The sequence below is a fragment of the Argiope bruennichi genome, chromosome 10 (genome assembly GCF_947563725.1).
Source record: "Argiope bruennichi chromosome 10, qqArgBrue1.1, whole genome shotgun sequence".
NCBI classification, from domain to species: domain Eukaryota; kingdom Metazoa; phylum Arthropoda; class Arachnida; order Araneae; family Araneidae; genus Argiope; species Argiope bruennichi.
Window position 1 is genome coordinate 117,789,919 of NC_079160.1, and position 17,118 is coordinate 117,807,036.

Genomic DNA, 17,118 nt, shown 5'->3' on the forward strand with positions numbered 1-17,118 from the left:
AAAAATAAAATTTCATATTTTCGTCTATTTTTGTTTATTTCAAAATCTACTGTCCCCTTCAAATGTTTGTTTTATGACTCAAGTTATCTAGCAGTCGTTACCAAACGTAAAGAAGTAGATTTTTTTGCACTTAATTATTTTATCTCTTACTCGTTAGCATTTATTAAAAATGCGTGATGACTTTAAGAACAATAGAAAGATAATATATTCTTGAAAAAGAACACACTTACTGTGCGCTGGAAATTGAGAGAAGCGCCAAGCAGAAGATCACTGTGCATCGCATGGTATCCATGGCGATGCTGTGTGTGAAGTGAGGAAGTTGCATTTGAGTATTTTATATATAGAATTTCCTTTCGTAGTAGTGGTGGTTCCGCTTTTTCTTTATTGATGGTTACAGTAAAGATCGCCAAGATTTCGCGACGTGTTTTCCTGACCTTCAACCCCACTAGATCGTTTTCCTGATAAGATATTACAAGAGCGGTTTTTTTTTTAATACTTGTGACTGAAAGCGCGCTTTGAATAACCAAAACAAACTGATATTCGGCTGGGGATTTCCCCACCGGCTACTTAGAAAAACGCTAACTTTGTGTTTATACGTCTCAGCAAGTGTTTCAAATAAATATTTGAATTGTGTGTGTCGTTTTAATGATGCAGGCTGAAATTAAGGACGAGTGTAAGATGTTTAGGTTAGATGAAGGTTGTTTTAAGTAGTAGTTCCTAATCTCTGCCTACCTCTACATCCTTTTTAAATTTCAGTGTATAATACCACTCGACATGGCTAAATGCAAGCTTAAGTACCTATGTTCTAGACAAGAACATGTTCCTCTGTTTTCGTGTAGAATCAAACATTTCCGTGGAGTTATTATAGTTTTCTATGTAATGAAGGTTTTGATTAGATATTGGGAAAATTAGATGACATTGTTTTAGGTAGGGAAAATTCAATTTTGATCTTTGTGTGAATATATTTTCTCTTTATAATAAATGTTTTTGAATTTTAGAAGAAAAGATCTTTACAGGTTTCAAAAATTATATTTCTTAATTTCGCTGAGAAAAATGTTTATATGTTGATTTTTTTTTTAAATTTAATTTGAAGTTTGGAATCCCTTTTTTTTTACCTTCGTTAAAAATACACCTTGAAAATGTAGTCAGACATCATCAATAATAAGATAAAACTTTAAAACTTTATCTTAATGCATTCCTTATTATATAAAATTTCAAAAATAGATTTTCAAAATTTTATTTAAAATGTAAATAGATTTTTTAAAAAAAGATATAAAAATAATATTCTAAGAATACCTTACTGTAAAGTTAATTGAAAGAAGATGGGGGGGGGAGGGAAGGATGGTATATTAAGTTACATATCTCAATGTAGCTGAATATATTAAACGTGTTCAAACAATTTCCAAATACTCTGACACACTGTTTACATACTCTGAATTATTATAAGCACATTATTTTTGTATATAGGATATAATGTGTGTGAATATATATATATATATATATATATATATATATATATATATATATATATATATAATTTATTTCACCAACAGTTTTCTCATAACGGAATTAAAGAAAATTTTATTTAATTTCAATAGGTAATGAAACATCGAAAGCTAAAATGCTCAACACAAACTTAATGAATTAGACTGGAAAACAGCCGATAAATTAATAAAATATAATGGAAATCAGCTGAAGTAGTCTCTCCAGAACTATCTTGTATACTCTGAAATAAAGATATTATTCCCACATTCGGCAAAAATATTGTGGACCTTGGGAAAGGCAGAGAACTTTTTGCATGGCATCGCTCAATAGCAAAGAAATATTAAACTTTGAAGTGAATTCAGCATTTTTACTAAATCTTTTACTAATCTGTCATATGATTCTTGGGAATTTATTCGTTGCATTTAACAATAAGTACCCTAAAATCAGTTAATATCAGTTATGAAAATATGTTATGCATGAGCTAAAATTGGTTAAATCATGATCTATTTGTCAGCCCTTAGAATGCCAACGCACACAAACAGACTCCTACCATTTTTAGTAATCATAATTATGTTTTTAATTTGTCAAATTTGCAAAATCTACTATAATTAGATTTTATTCTTTCTAAAATTTCATTATTTACTCACTATCTTTGTTGCCAACTAATCCACCGGGGTTACTGCGTTTCAAAAATTTCAATAAAATATTTTATGTTTCTCCTGTGATTAACTCTTCAAGTCCAAACTCACCCCAAATCGTCTAATGTTTCCAAATATACAAGGAAATATGATTATTTGTCCATTCTGTATTTTCTCTGGCTGTTTAGAAAGTGGCTAATATTTCGCTCATTTTGTTATATATTAAAATCTAATCAAAACTTTAAGATTTAAAAAAATAAATTATTTATAATCCCTTATTCCGCCCTGTTCTAAATTTGGTTTCTATAGGGCCAGCAATTTGCCCTGTAAATCACTTCCACATGCAAACACATAAGCACTCATTCTCAATTATTATTATAGAAAGCTTCTTGTTTTCTAGTATACGAAGTACAGAGAAAGTATTATAATTGTAAAAAAAAATTATACTCGAGATTTTAACGGATCTTTCCGTTTTAGACCTCCCTGAGTTAAAACCCTTTTTGGCGTTATGTCTATCCATCAATTTGGCTGCGAATATAATGATTAACCCTTAACTGGGGAGGTGAAATTTTAGGACTTAACTGGGGAGGTGCTGTCTACAAGACCGCATTTCATTTACAGTCAAAATAAATTTTCTAATAAATGTATTAGTATGAAAAACTACCAATATATTTTGCAGATATTTTTCTTGATATATAGATATGTTTTAGAAGTTTTTCAAAATATATTATCATTGAAAAAAGTAAATGCGTTGGTAAATATACTTTCTTCTCAAATTATATGTTACAATAAATAATATTCTTGAAAAAAGCATATTACTTTTCACTTTTTATATCATATTTATTTTTACAGTATATGAAGGTATATAGAAGACAATATAATGTAAAATTCAACATTGATATAAAAAAAAAATGACAATGGGTAAAATTGGCCTTTTTTTTATCGGCTTGTGTGACTTTCATAGCATGGTTTTCTAGGGCATTTTAAACATACAGGTTAAGAACTAGTATAAAAATCAACCTATAAATTCTGTATATATATATATCTTGGTATATTAATATATTTTATAAATTTTTCAAAATACATTATAAATTTAATTATGTTTGAACATACATATCAAAATCAATTGAATTCGAACTTTCATCGAAAAACTCTTCTTTATAATTAACCTTATCAATAAAATCATTTTATGCTTCATTTAAAAGTGTCTGGAGCACTGCTTCATAATAGGATCAGTAAACTGGATGATATTTCGGGGTCGAAGTTTTAGCACCATCTGCAAAGCATTATTTATCACTGGGACACTAACAGGGAGATGCGGTCTTAGAGACCGCGCTCGAAGAGATAACTGAATTATTTTTAAAAGCATCTGCTGAAATCGGTTGAAAAAATGCACGTGTATTGAAGGTCACAAAATAGGAAGCTGCAGTGTCAATCCATTCAATTGAGCTAAAAATAGAATAGGGGTGACAGAAAATCCTTCGCTAGCGGTCTCACAGACCGCACGTCCCCAGTTAAGGGTTAAAAAGGATTTGAATTAGATAGATGAATTTTGGTATATGGTCCTTATACCAAATTCGTAGATTTGTATCTAATTTTAAGCAAAATCCGTTCTGAGGAAGTCTGTCTGTTCGAATATAAGTTAACATGATAACTACAAAACAAAGAGAGCTGGATTTATAAAATTTGGAAAGCAGATTTGACATCTATAGAATAGACACATAACAAATTTTGAGTCAAATCTAAACTGAGGCTTACTATCTGGTGAACTATAACTTCGAAAACGTAAACTCGATAACTCAAATACGCAGTAATTAAAATATATAATATTTGGTCCGTGGTTTTGTGACTACAAGTGTAGTTTTGAGTCCGTTTGAATCCATTGGGAAAATAGTGTCGAAAACACAAATTCGATTCCGGATACTATTAACCGCATGCATTAATCGTAAAAGTACTCTTGAAGGATCATACTATAGATTAAATAAAAATGCTAGACTCACTTTAAAACTTAATATTTGTAACTATTGTAAGCCAATGGCATGCAAGACATTCTCTACAATAACTCCTTTATTAGAGAGCATCATGCGAGAAAGTTTTCGAGAGACCATACTCACTGGCTTCTTTTTATTTACTATTGCCTATATCTTCCCCAAAAGTATTCTTCAAAAGCGAGTTCAGAAACATTAATAGTTTTAAACGGAATTTTGGTTAAAGCGTTTACTTAACGTTACTGCCATTAATAGTATATCTATTTAGTTATTAGCGCAATCCGTTCGTTTTTACTTTCACTTTCGCTTTATGTGACACCATGTTCCGTTTCCTTTTGAATCGCCCCTCTCTGATTGGTTCATTTTAAATAATTCGGTTAAGTTTTGGATATATGCATCCTGTTTTTCGTTCTCGAATGTAATTGGGCTTTCTTGTTAATAAATTTTTCATTTCTCCGCTAATAGAATAGTTTATTTAAACGAACATAAAATGCAAAAACTGAAACACTTTAGACGCAAAAGATCATCTAGTATTAGTAATCCTTAGAGTTAGGCTCGAAACAAAATTTTAAGAAATATTAAAAGAAGTTAAAAGGGACAAAATTTTAATTAAATGTATCGTATTTACTTATATTCGAAAATTCGGATAGACAGACTTCCTCAGAACGGGTTTTTCTCAAAATTAGATAGAAATCTATATCTATCTGGTATAAAGATGGTATATACCAAAATTCATCGCTCTAGCTCACATCGTTTTTTAATCATCATATACAGTCAGTCAGACGGACAGATGGACAGACGTAATGCCAAAAAAATGTGTTTTCTGAACTCATAGAGGTCTAAAACTTGGACATTCGTTAAAATCTCGAGTATAATTTTTTTACAGCCACAATACTTTCTCTGTATTTCCTATACTGGAAAAAAAGAAAAAAACTTTCTGATAATATTAATTAAGAATAAGTATCTTTGTACGCGTATGTCTAAGTATTTTACAAGGCAGGCTTTTGGCCTTATAGCTACCAAATTTAGTAACAGAAATGAATAAGGGATTCAAAATAATTTTTTTAGTCTTTTAAAATTCTGATTAGATATTAATAAATAAAAAATAAAGTGGAGTTTTAACGATTTTCTAAACAGTCGCAGAAAATACAGAATACATAAAAAATCATATTAAAAAATCAATAAATAAATTTTATCAAGGAAACAAATATTGAAACCTACATTTCACAAAGTTCGGCATTGTAATTTACTGAGATTTAAAGATGCTGCTCAAATAGAGAAATATTAATAAATAAAATATCAAATCAATGTCATATCTTCAAATAAAATATCATTTTCGTGTACCATTTTATATTCGAACTTTAAAGTAATTAATCTTTTTGAATAAGGTCATAGGCATGATTATTTTTATCTTTTATTATAATTTATTTTGATTTTTATTTATTACGGACTTTCAGACAGACATGTTAAAATGATCGTCCTCGAAATATCTAATCAAAAAATCGATCTGCCAAAGGCTGAAGTTTAAGAGTTGCATGGCGAAATCTTGGCACATTTCTTTAAAAATGAAACTTCCTTATTTTAAGTGAAGCATCGTGATGGATACCACGCGATATAAATGGTTCATTTGCTTTGCACTTTTCTCTGCTGCTAGTGCTCAGTAAGTATTTCCTTTTAAAATATCGAATTAAAGAAAAATTCAGGAGCGTTTTTCAAATTTATCAGATTTTTTTGTTCGTTTGTTTTGGAATTTTTATGAAAAAGATGAATTAATTTTTCATCATTTTTCAAAAGCGAAGTCCTAATCCTCTCTCTAATAAAACAACCTCTAATAAAAGTAGAAAAATAATGTAAAGAATCTAACGATCTAGAAAATATTTATTTTTGTACATTAGATATTCGATTTTAAGATCTGAAAACTCGCGAAAATCAATATTTTTCTTTTAACCAATGAGAGTAATCTTCTCAAATCTTTCTCACATACTCTCTAATAAATATGTCATCCCAGTGAACGCCTTGCATGGCATTGGCGCACGATGGTTACGAAATATTAATTTTTGGCGTGAATTTAGCATTTTTACTGAATCTGTCATGTCAACCTTGGCGAGATTTGAGATGATTAGTCCTTGATATGTGTTTATGGTATCCGAAAATCGAATTTCTGCTTCAAACACTTTTTTCACAATCAGTTTAGATAAATATTTGACGTAGAACTATACTTGTAGTCATAAAATTTCATATATTTAAATTATTCCGTTTTTGAAAAATCGCATTTATATGTCCCTGAAAGCATAGAACGACAGACAGACATTCCGCATTTGGATTTTACTGAAAATTTGACATGTTGATATTTAATCTAGGTACCGAATTTTATCCGTCCAGCTCTCTTTGTTTTGTAGTTATCGTATCCAAGCAGCAAGAGCGATCGCTAAATGATTGGCCAACGATTACTTTGCTCTATCTTATTATCTTCGTTTTGTAATTCTCGAGTTAACTTATATTCGAACAGCTGAACAGATGAAATTCCTCGGCAGAGATTTTACTCAAAATTTGATAAAGATTTGCAAATTTGACTTTTCAGACCATATACCAAATTTCAACCGTCTAGCTGAAAACGTTTTACAATTATCTTTGACACGGAAATACATACAAACACAAATTTTTGAACTCTGGAAAATCTAAAACGTGGGGATTTTTAGATAGCGTTTATTAGCTTTGAAATGAATATATGGGCATAAGCTATAAATAATTTCTAAAAATTTATCTTATGTCCATGGGGAATTCATTCAATGTTTAAAAAAAAGCTAGATTCGATTTTTTTTTAAACTAACGAAAACAAGTTCATTTTCTAGTGGAAAAAAATAGTTGAAAATATCTAATTTCTAATTGTAATATATAGATATATAATTTTAAATTCAAAAAAGTTTTAAATGTCATAAGAAATACTTTTGTGGCGGATCAATCAATAAAAGTACTTAAAAAATAAAAGAATATAAACAAGTATATTGCCTCAAGTAAGCCTAAAGTAAGCATATTTCGAATAAAAATAATTCCCATTCTTCTGTGACCAAAACATATCAAGTTATGAAGCTTCGAATTTCCTAAATCTAAACAAATCACTGGTCACCTCGAGAGAGTGACGTCTAATGATTGGTGGATATCCCTCTAGAAAGCTGTTATAATATGAAAAATGACCGACAATAACGCACTTTAAAGTTTTTCCAATTTCTTGAAACGGACATTTTTTTAAATACTCTCAGTTTCTGTGCAGATGAGTACAATTATTTTGTTTGAATGTTTGCAGGGAAAGATTATTTTACTAACTATGGCCATTTAAGCAGCGGGATTGTGTAAAAATTTAGATTTCGTAATTTTTTATCTGTACTTTATTGAACGTAAACAACATGAAAAATAGTTCTTTGTAGCATTTACAACTTTTAGTATTTTCCCAAACTGAAAGAATATTTCTATTTTTCATTTATCTGTTTACAAATATGAAATAAATCATGTTGAATGTAAGTGTTTGAAAAACTGCAATTTGAGAAAAGGAGAAGAAAAAAAAAGCGAAAGTTTTATATCCCTTTTAGTATTTTAGCTTATTATAAATCAATATGACAGAAATAATTGTAATAAAATGAGTTAATAAATTTTCTATCTGTTAATACTCAACACTCACTATTTTTTACATGAAATATTTATTGATGGTCGCTATCGGTTCATTAATATATGCAGGATGTAAAACTGTTGAAAACTTTCCACGGTACAGATCACTGAGCATAAGTCTACCCATTTTGACACTTGGTTATTTCTTGAGTAGTAAGTTCTCACTAAGTATAATAATATCATTATTTAATCAAACGATTTTATTACAATTAAATCCAGATGTTAATGTTTTCCTCGATAGCCATGAATCATTTTATTGCGCAAAGAAAGTAAAAACACTCTTATAACTCTGAAATCCACACTAAAGACTTTTCAGAGATCCCAATATTAGTTCCAGGCAGTTTCGATTTAATTTTAATAAATATTTCAAATTATTCAAATCATATTTTATAGCAATCTTTTCCTCGGCTGTAATTACTATGTTTATAGACAGATTCATTGCAATGATATTAAATATAATTTTTAAGGCACATTATCTTTGCTATATATTTAAAAGTAAAGTTTAAAAATAAAGTAAATGTAGTGATTGGATTTTGAAGCGTTAAGAAAATAAACGTTCATAGATGGCGCTAGGCAACTAGCGCGAGTGTAATTCAAAGAGTGATGTCATTCGAGTGTTGGCTCTTGGTGGAGAAGGAGTTACTGAGCAGAGTAACTCGAACGAATCTGAAATAAATCTGTTAAGTTTTCTATTTGCCTAATTTTTTTCAAAGCACTCACGAACCAGCCACGACATTTGGCGCAGTCGACCAGATTGAGAATCGAGTGCTATTTTTGACGAACTTGAAATCGAACTTTATTTGATAAAGGTGTGTGCTTTCGGTATCGATATGGCCTTCCTAGGCAGCGCGAAAAAGGAAGATTTGAAGTTGTTGGCGGAAGAGCTGGGTGAAACTGTTTCATTAGAGATGAAAATTGTGGACTTAAAAAAATTAATTACTGGAAGTGAAAATTACGAGGAAGAGTTTGTGAAGAAACAAATGATAGTTATCATAGAGGATAGAAAAGAGAGAGAAGAACAAAAACGAAAGCAAGAAGAACGAGAATTGGAAGAAAGAAAAATTAAAGAAGAACGAGAATTGGAAGAAAGAAAAATTAAAGAAGATTCGCGGGATTATACATCTTTTAAGACCCATAGAGCACAATATCGTTTTAAGGTAATGCCTTTTGGGCTGAAAAATGCAGCTGCTACTTTTCAAAGGGAAATGAACAAAGCATTGTCGCCATACAGAGAATTTTGCCGTGCTTATATTGATGACATTGCTATATTCTCCAATGATATTTCCTCTCACTTGAAACATCTTCATTTGGTGCTGAATAGATTGGAAGAGCTGCAATTCACTGTTAATCTTTCAAAGTGTGCTTTCGCGAAATCTGAAATTTCATACCTGGGACATATAATTGGCTCAGGAAAGCATCAAGCTGATCCAGCTAAGTTAGAAACGATCTCTCGTTTGCCCGTACCTGAAACCAAGAAACAACTACGTAGTGCTCTTGGCCTGTTCAACTATTATCGTGATTATATTGCGAATTTCGCCGAGATTGCCTTTCCATTAACGGAACTAACAAAGAAAAGAAGCCCTGATGTATTACCGTGGTGTGAAATGCATAGTGTTGCTTTTGAAAAATTAGAATCAGCATTGTTACACGCTCCTACTCTACACACTCCGAATATGAGCAAACCCTTTGTGATTCATTGTGATGCCTCGTCAATCGGGATTGGCTCGTGTTTATCACAGACTGTTGATGGAAAAATGTGCCCTATCGCTTATGCAAGTCAAAAATTAAACAAAAGCCAACAATCTTGGTCGACAATCGAACGGGAAGCATTTGCTATAGTTTGGAGCTTGAAAAAGTTTGAAACCCTTGTGTTTGGATCCGAGATCCACATTTTTACCGATCATAACCCCCTTCCTTATCTGACCAAGTGCGCTCCTCAGTCATCTCGACTACAAAGGTGGGTATTTGCCTTGCAGAGATTCACCATAACATTAAAACATTGCCCTGGTTCTAAAATGCCGCATGCTGATGCCCTGTCACGTTTATTACCAAAATAGACTGAAAAACATTTTTTTAGTACTAATATCATTTTTCTGTTTTATATATCAATATGGGATTAGTGACTATAAAATAATAATAATTTATGCTTGATATTATGTATATTTGTTTTAATGTTTTTTTTTTTTTGTTATTATCATTTTCTTAATATGTTGAATAATTGGTATTCGCAAGTTTAAGAGTATAATGTGCAAAACTGTTTGAAATAGGATTGGTTACAGGAATATAACTTTTTCTAGTGTTTGTTATAAACTTTCATTCAGCAGTTTTGGTTATATTTGAAATATTATTTGAATAAGGTTTATCAAGTGAAATCCTTTCTTAATTATGTATTAATGTTTACTAAGTGATTATATTCATTATAAATTTGTGTTTATTAGTTGATAAGTGATTATATACATTATTAAGTATATATTAACTGATAAGTGAGTTTCTTATTATCAAGATGGTATTTATATTCAATTGTGCATTTCTTATTTTACCTCGTTGCTTTCTTAAATGTTTGTTAGTAATTAGTTATTCATTCGAGTTAACTTTGCATTTGTGTTTATTTTTATTTGGATAATTTGATGTTATTAGATACGTTTTAAAATCCAATTCATAATTTTAATTCAGAGGTATGTTTATGTTTTCATATAAACACTACTCTTACGTTGGGGGTGTAGTGATTGGATTTTGAAGCGTTAAGAAAATAAACGTTCATAGATGGCGCTAGGCAACTAGCGCGAGTGTAATTCAAAGAGTGATGTCATTCGAGTGTTGGCTCTTGGTGGAGAAGGAGTTACTGAGCAGAGTAACTCGAACGAATCTGAAATAAATCTGTTAAGTTTTCTATTTGCCTAATTTTTTTCAAAGCACTCACGAACCAGCCACGACAGTAAAGATGGCCGAATCAAACATAAAATATTATCGCACTACTATATTGTGGATTAGGAGTTTGAGTCACCTTTCACTATTTATCTTCTAAGAAGCCATTGGCAGTGCATGGATATCCGTAGAAAGCGAATATCTTCCTTTTATTATTTTCTCATATACGGAGTATAAAGGTGGTATAGAAATCACCAAAAAATCAAAGTCGAAATTCTGACGAATCCCCACGTTTCAGATCTCCCTCAGTTCAAAAAATGCATTTTTTGGAAATGTGTCTCTCTGTGTGCACGCTAACTCCAAAATGCATTGAGCAAGATGCATCAAAGTTGGTACCTGGACTTACGAACAAATTTGTAGATTTATATCAAAATTTAAACGAAATCCATTCACAGGAACTGTAGTGAATTCGATCACTACAACACGCCAATATGTAGATACATAAAATTTGGCATATACGTTTATCATCTAAAATACAGATACTTGTCCTAAAGTTTTACAGTCAATGTCCAATGGTTGACTGTCTGTTAGTCTGTACTTTCTCAAGCATTCAAACGTCATAACTCATAAATGCAATGCTTAAATCAATGGCCACCATTTTAATTTTGTTTCAAATTTTGATACTAATCGAATTGATGAATAAAAATCGATCCAATCGAAAAATTGTCTGAAATACATATTCCCGAGAAAAGTAAAAGATCTATGTTTCGTAACTATCATTCACCAATATCATGCAAAGGACGTCTTATCAAAAGTCCATAATTATGCACATGAATAATATAAGGCATTTATTGGACAATATGAGAGAAGGTTTCGGGGAGAATACTCCCGCTAGCCTTATTTTAATAAATATGTGTAAACAGTTGAGGTTTATAAAATTTTTAGTCTAATTACCATGGAATTTGAGTCATTGATATCTGGAGACATTCTTTATAATTATTCATTTGTTTGCAGAATTTTCCATGTGGTTGCTCCCAAAACTCTACGTCTCGATACGGATGAGAAGATAGGAGTGGCCTTGGAGGGCAGGTCGAAGGCCAGGGTGAGCGTGCTTATCCAGGACTATCCGGGAAAGGCCAAGAACATAACAGAAACAGTACTGGATGTATCTTCAGGTGTAACAGATTTTTTTTTCATTAATTATTTAAGTATCCGGTAAATGTTTTACGATACTCTGTAAGATGCCGTTAACATTATGTTATACAGAGTGATTCAAAATTCATGGTACAAACATTTGGATAGGAGATAGGGAATAAGGATATGAATAATATTCACATAGGATGCCGGGATCGGAATTCATTTTTTAGCGATAAATGCAAGGTGTCTCATCTCAACTGAAACAAGATGTTTAGCTTAAAACTTCTGCAATAGCGAAAATATTTTAGTAGAATTTCCATTTATTTAAAAGAGCTATTTATTGTAATAGGAATATATATGTGCATGTGACGCAAAAAAAATATGAACAGAGAGACAAAAATATTTAATGACAGCGTCATTGACAAGGGAAATCTTTATAAGAACTGATCAAAATTCCGATACATACTTGACAGCCTCCATGAAGCGATTGGCTTATACTGCCAAGATGGCAAATATGTCACGCCCACATACATCAGCTTCTTATATTTGAACAACGAGATTCTCAATTGACTCAACTGGAATTTCGTAAACAAGACTCTTCAGATATTCCCAATAAAAGTAATAGGTGCTCGATAAATCCTGAAATCCGAATGACCAAGGGACTGATCTACCCTACCAATGTTGAAAATTTCATTAAAATATCCTTACTAATGAAGAAGTTAGAAACTAAATATCTTGTTTTAATTAAATAGATTTATTTAACTATATTTATGACGAAGTTTAGTTTCGTTTGATTATATTAACGTCCCGCTTTAAAGCAACACTAGGGCTAGATTGGGACGGACCTCACAATTTTGAACCACGGTCAGATGACAAGGACGACGCCTGAGCTGGCAGCCCCTCTCCATATTTGTACCCCATCCCACATGAGTGGAAGAATGTTTGGCCCCAATGGATTTAGCGTGCACCAGACCCACTTACATAACGATTCTTTGGTGGAATCGGGTGTTGTACGTGAAGAATGAGAGTTTGAATGAAGTATGCGAGAAAGTTTTGGAGAAACAACTCTCACTGGGTTAGTTTTAGGGACTGAATGCGAAGAAATATTGGCAAATTGAAATTCATATATATATTTTTTTTTTATTACAGAGCAACCCGAAATATTCAAAGTCCGCTTGCAACCATCTGCCTTTCCTCGTCATTTTTTATCGAATCCGAGTCCGAGAAAATATGTGCTGCTGACAGTTAGAAGCGAAACTTTTCACAAAGAGATTCCGATTCCCATCACTAACGAGGCTGGATATGTGTTTATTCAAACCGACAAACCAATCTACAAGCCAAAGGAAAGAGGTAAGAATTACATTAACAGCTAGAAGATGTATCTATTTAGATAGTTTGCTTTCCTGTTAATAATATCTCAACGAAAATCATAGTGCAATATTTCATGCATATAGTAAGAGTCATTGTTATTGTTACTCATGGTACTTTATAAGCCCGCTGACGAACTGTCAGCGATTTAAGCCGAGTGTGCAGTAACTTCTGAGGGCCAAGGTGCCTGAGCACACGAGGGTAGAAGTCTGACCTCTGTCTCATGTGAAGATGACACACACATTCGCTTGCACAACCCCTCTTTATAGAGAGGCTCTTTCACACACCTCACAGATAGAACACAGGGTAGAGAGCAACCATGCCCGAACCAGGACTAACCCTAGGCCAGGACGCCGGCGAAAGAGTAATTAAAAAAATTGGATAAAAAATTATTATCTTCTGTACTTTTTAGATGCAAATATAAAATAAAATTTTGAAGTTTTCTTTGCTTACAATGGGACCTTCTATATTCAAATTGCTCGCGAACATTCAAAATCAGAATTAATCACTAAAATATGATTCAAATAAACAATTGAAAACAATTATTTTAAACATTTTATTTTGTTAAAATGCAACCTTCATTGTGTCATGTCCTTCATGTCTTTAAATCTAATATTTCTCTTTTGTTAAAGAATTTGACATAAAAATTTATTTTGATTGTACTTATAAATAGAGTTTCTGTTCCACTTTAAGTAAGAGGTGTTTTAAACATTTTGATAGGTGTTGAAGAGGAATAACATAGTAAAAATATTTTATCGCCCAAAGACTTTTTTTAAAATTCAAAATTTAGAAAATCACAATTTTATAGTATTTATATGATCAATTGACCATAAAAAATTTGCATTTTTGCATTAATAAACACTTTTCAGGCTTAAAACTAATACAACTCTAAAACATTACCTTATTGATAAAGTTTTTTTTTTTTTAAATATAAGAAAATTTTTGTGACAAAATTAGATTTTTAAGAAATTTTTCATGTTTTATATTATTTGTAGCAACAAACGCCTTAACTGTGAAACACTTTCATATACACGTAATCAGCAGCTTCTTTATGAAGTCTCAGCAGTAATCTTCGAGCATATTAAGGGTCCACTTACCTTGATATCAGTTTTCCATTGCAATAATTTTCTAGTTGAAGGGCTCTGTACTCTAATCTCTTATAGCCCCCATACTTTCAGGGAATGAATTCAAAGAAAACGTTGAATGTTGTTACGTAATATTCTTCCGTCGTCGGGGTTCTTTTCTGATTTGTTGGTTTTTTTCCGAAATAAACACAGTCAAGTAACGGACGACGACATTTATTGAACACAAAGAGCCGAATGGCCAAAGACGACAAATATATACAGCCGAGACGAAGATAGGCAACAAGCAGCAGCACACTACAACATACAGTGGCCACAAGTAGTAAGCGATAGCAATAACAACACAGCACACAAAGCGGCCATGCAGAATTCAGCAGGATAGGGAATCTTCGGAGCTTCATTCTACGGTCTTTCCAAACGGCTGCCATTCTCCACTGTCTCCCCGCTTTAGCTGTATCCAACTGCCGACTAACTACTACACGACTGGCTAATCCACACACGACTCGATACTTCTTCCAAATAAACACCGGGACTCGGCACACAGCTCAGTTCAGAAATCGCTTGAGCCCCATACAATGCTTGTTCTTCGTTGCTTCGTTATCCTCTCGACGGCTCGATACTTGTCTACGACTACGATCCACTGCAGCTTGAGACTGCCGGCCTTTTATAGTTCCTGGGAGGAGGACGGAGAAGGTTCTGGACCAATCAGGCGTGTCTCGGATCCTATTGGCTTAGTAACTAAAATTCTGAAAGTTTCTAGTAATATCTATTTTTTCGCCAATCCGTCGCCAAGTCGCCAAATGATAGTCAGGTCTGTCGCCAAGCTCTGAAATCACTGACGAAGCACCCGATCAGCAACTAACAGAGCTGATCGTAAAATAATTTTTCCAGTGAATGAACTAACCATGCTGGGAAGTAGCATTACAGGTTTGTAGCAATAAAACTTTGGATACATTGAAAATCCAAAATTTTCATAACTTTTTAAAATGATTTTAATTATTTTTTAAATTTAGGATTTCCTTTATTTTTTATGAAAATTATCATGGTATTTTTAAAAATCAATGTAGGTTACATTTTCTAACTCTCTTAATGCATTCTAATCAAATTAAATCAGTTCTTCATTAGGTGACTCTTTTGTAGACGAACGAAAATACATTCCATAAATATTTAGCTTAGCAATTAAAACTATTTTTATTGGTACTGAAATACACGCCCTTCTTTATTTATTAACGAAATTCTTCATAATTCCCAATTTCGTGTACAGGTGAGAGAAAGACGTCCTTTTATACTTTCTCGTTTACGTAGAATAAGGAAAGTGTAGTAAAAACCAAGAAATTCGAATTCGGGATTTTTACGAATCGCCACGTTAGACCTTCTCGATTTCGAAAAACACATTTTTGTCAGTATGTCTGCCTGTCTGTGAATTAGAAAAATGAAATTTTGGTATGTGATCATTTCACAAAATTTGCAGTGAAATCCATTCAGAAGAAGTGTGTCTGTCTAGCTGTTCGAATATAAATTAACATAATAACTACAAAACGAAGAGAGCTAGGTAGATAAAATTCGGTGCACAGATTTAACATTTATAGTGTAGACACGTGATAACTCAAAAGCGCAATGTGTTAAATATATTAAATTTGGTATGAGATTTTGTAACTACAAGTGTACTTTTTTATCAAATTTTGTTTCGATCGGTTGGGAAAAACCCATCTGAATCGCAAATACGATTGCAGAATGTTATTAAGGGATTGCAAGGATTAATCACCAAATAAACCATTAACGTTGACATGATAGATAGAGTAAAAATGCAAAATTCACATCAAAAGTTAATATTTCGTAACTATTGTACACCAATGCCATGCAAGGCATTCTTTGGTATAGCACCTTTATTAGAGAGTATCCGGGAAAGATTTGTGGAGACCATTAGATATTGGTGAGAGATGTGGGCATACTTTCTCTATACTTCGTATACGAGAAAATAATAAAAATATAAAGTAGAAATTTATATCGTAAAAAGAGACATGTCTCATTTGCTTTTAATAGTCATATTTTCAAATACCACTCATTTTAATTACTTGTTTTAAAGTAAATTTCTTATCATTTATAAATTTTATAAAAGGAAACTGTAGCTATTCCATTTATTTGTGGTAATCATGTTTTTCTAATTTATAATTCTTCAACATTTTTATTTAATGTGACTTGTTTTATGTATGTAAATATGGAACTGGGAAATTGCTTTTTCTCTCCCTGGTATGCCGGAGTTTTAAAAAGATTTGGAATCAGCGATAAATATTCGTTATTTCGATGATTTCAGAGTTTAATTATCCGCTAATCATTACTTAAATTTTGACTTCGTTCCGTGGCGCCATCTGCTAGGACCATAAGAAACTAAACTCAATATTAAAAAACGAAAAGAAAAAAAAATCTGGAAGTATTAAATATCTACTATTTTCAGATTAATAAAAGCTTGAATTTTCATGAAGTTTCTACGACTATTTGTTTCAGTCTTTACTATATTAGAAATGGAAGTCTATGTGCATGAATAAGATTTCTCTCTCTCTCTCTCTCTTTTCAGCCAGCATCCGAATCATATCCCTTAATGAAGATGGATTGCCCTCTGATAAGCCGTTCAAACTTCAAATCAGGGTATATGATTCATAATATTTTGTGACTTTTTCATGCAGTTATATAATTTAGAGTATCTATGTTATTTATTTATTTATTTGGAGTATGTTGGAGAATTAAGAAACCATTCTCTCAAATCAATGATCATTAAAAAAGGGAATAAAACTTCTTTTAAAATTAGAAGTAAAAGTTTCCAATTGCTGGTGAATTAGATATAAAGTAGATAGAATGGATGTATTCGAGTACTTTGACCAATGAAAACTTAAA

At 31.9% G+C, this 17,118-nt stretch overlaps 2 protein-coding genes across 2 annotated transcripts in view; one reads left to right on the forward strand and one right to left on the reverse strand.

The window, feature by feature from the left end:
* Positions 1-384, reverse strand: part of LOC129989423 (complement C3-like) — a 109,612-nt gene extending 109,228 nt beyond the window's left edge. Inside the window, exon 1 of the mRNA XM_056097959.1 lies at positions 231-384. Within this exon, the coding sequence (XP_055953934.1) occupies positions 231-325 (95 nt within the window). The 5' untranslated portion in view covers positions 326-384. The remainder of the gene's footprint in view (positions 1-230) is intronic.
* Positions 385-5,709: 5,325 nt separating this feature from the next.
* Positions 5,710-17,118, forward strand: part of LOC129987889 (complement C5-like) — a 39,340-nt gene continuing 27,931 nt past the window's right edge. The window contains exons 1-4 of the mRNA XM_056095870.1: positions 5,710-5,771; positions 11,654-11,814; positions 12,926-13,126; positions 16,802-16,872. Coding sequence (XP_055951845.1) covers positions 5,710-5,771; positions 11,654-11,814; positions 12,926-13,126; positions 16,802-16,872 — 495 coding nt within the window. The remainder of the gene's footprint in view (positions 5,772-11,653; positions 11,815-12,925; positions 13,127-16,801; positions 16,873-17,118) is intronic.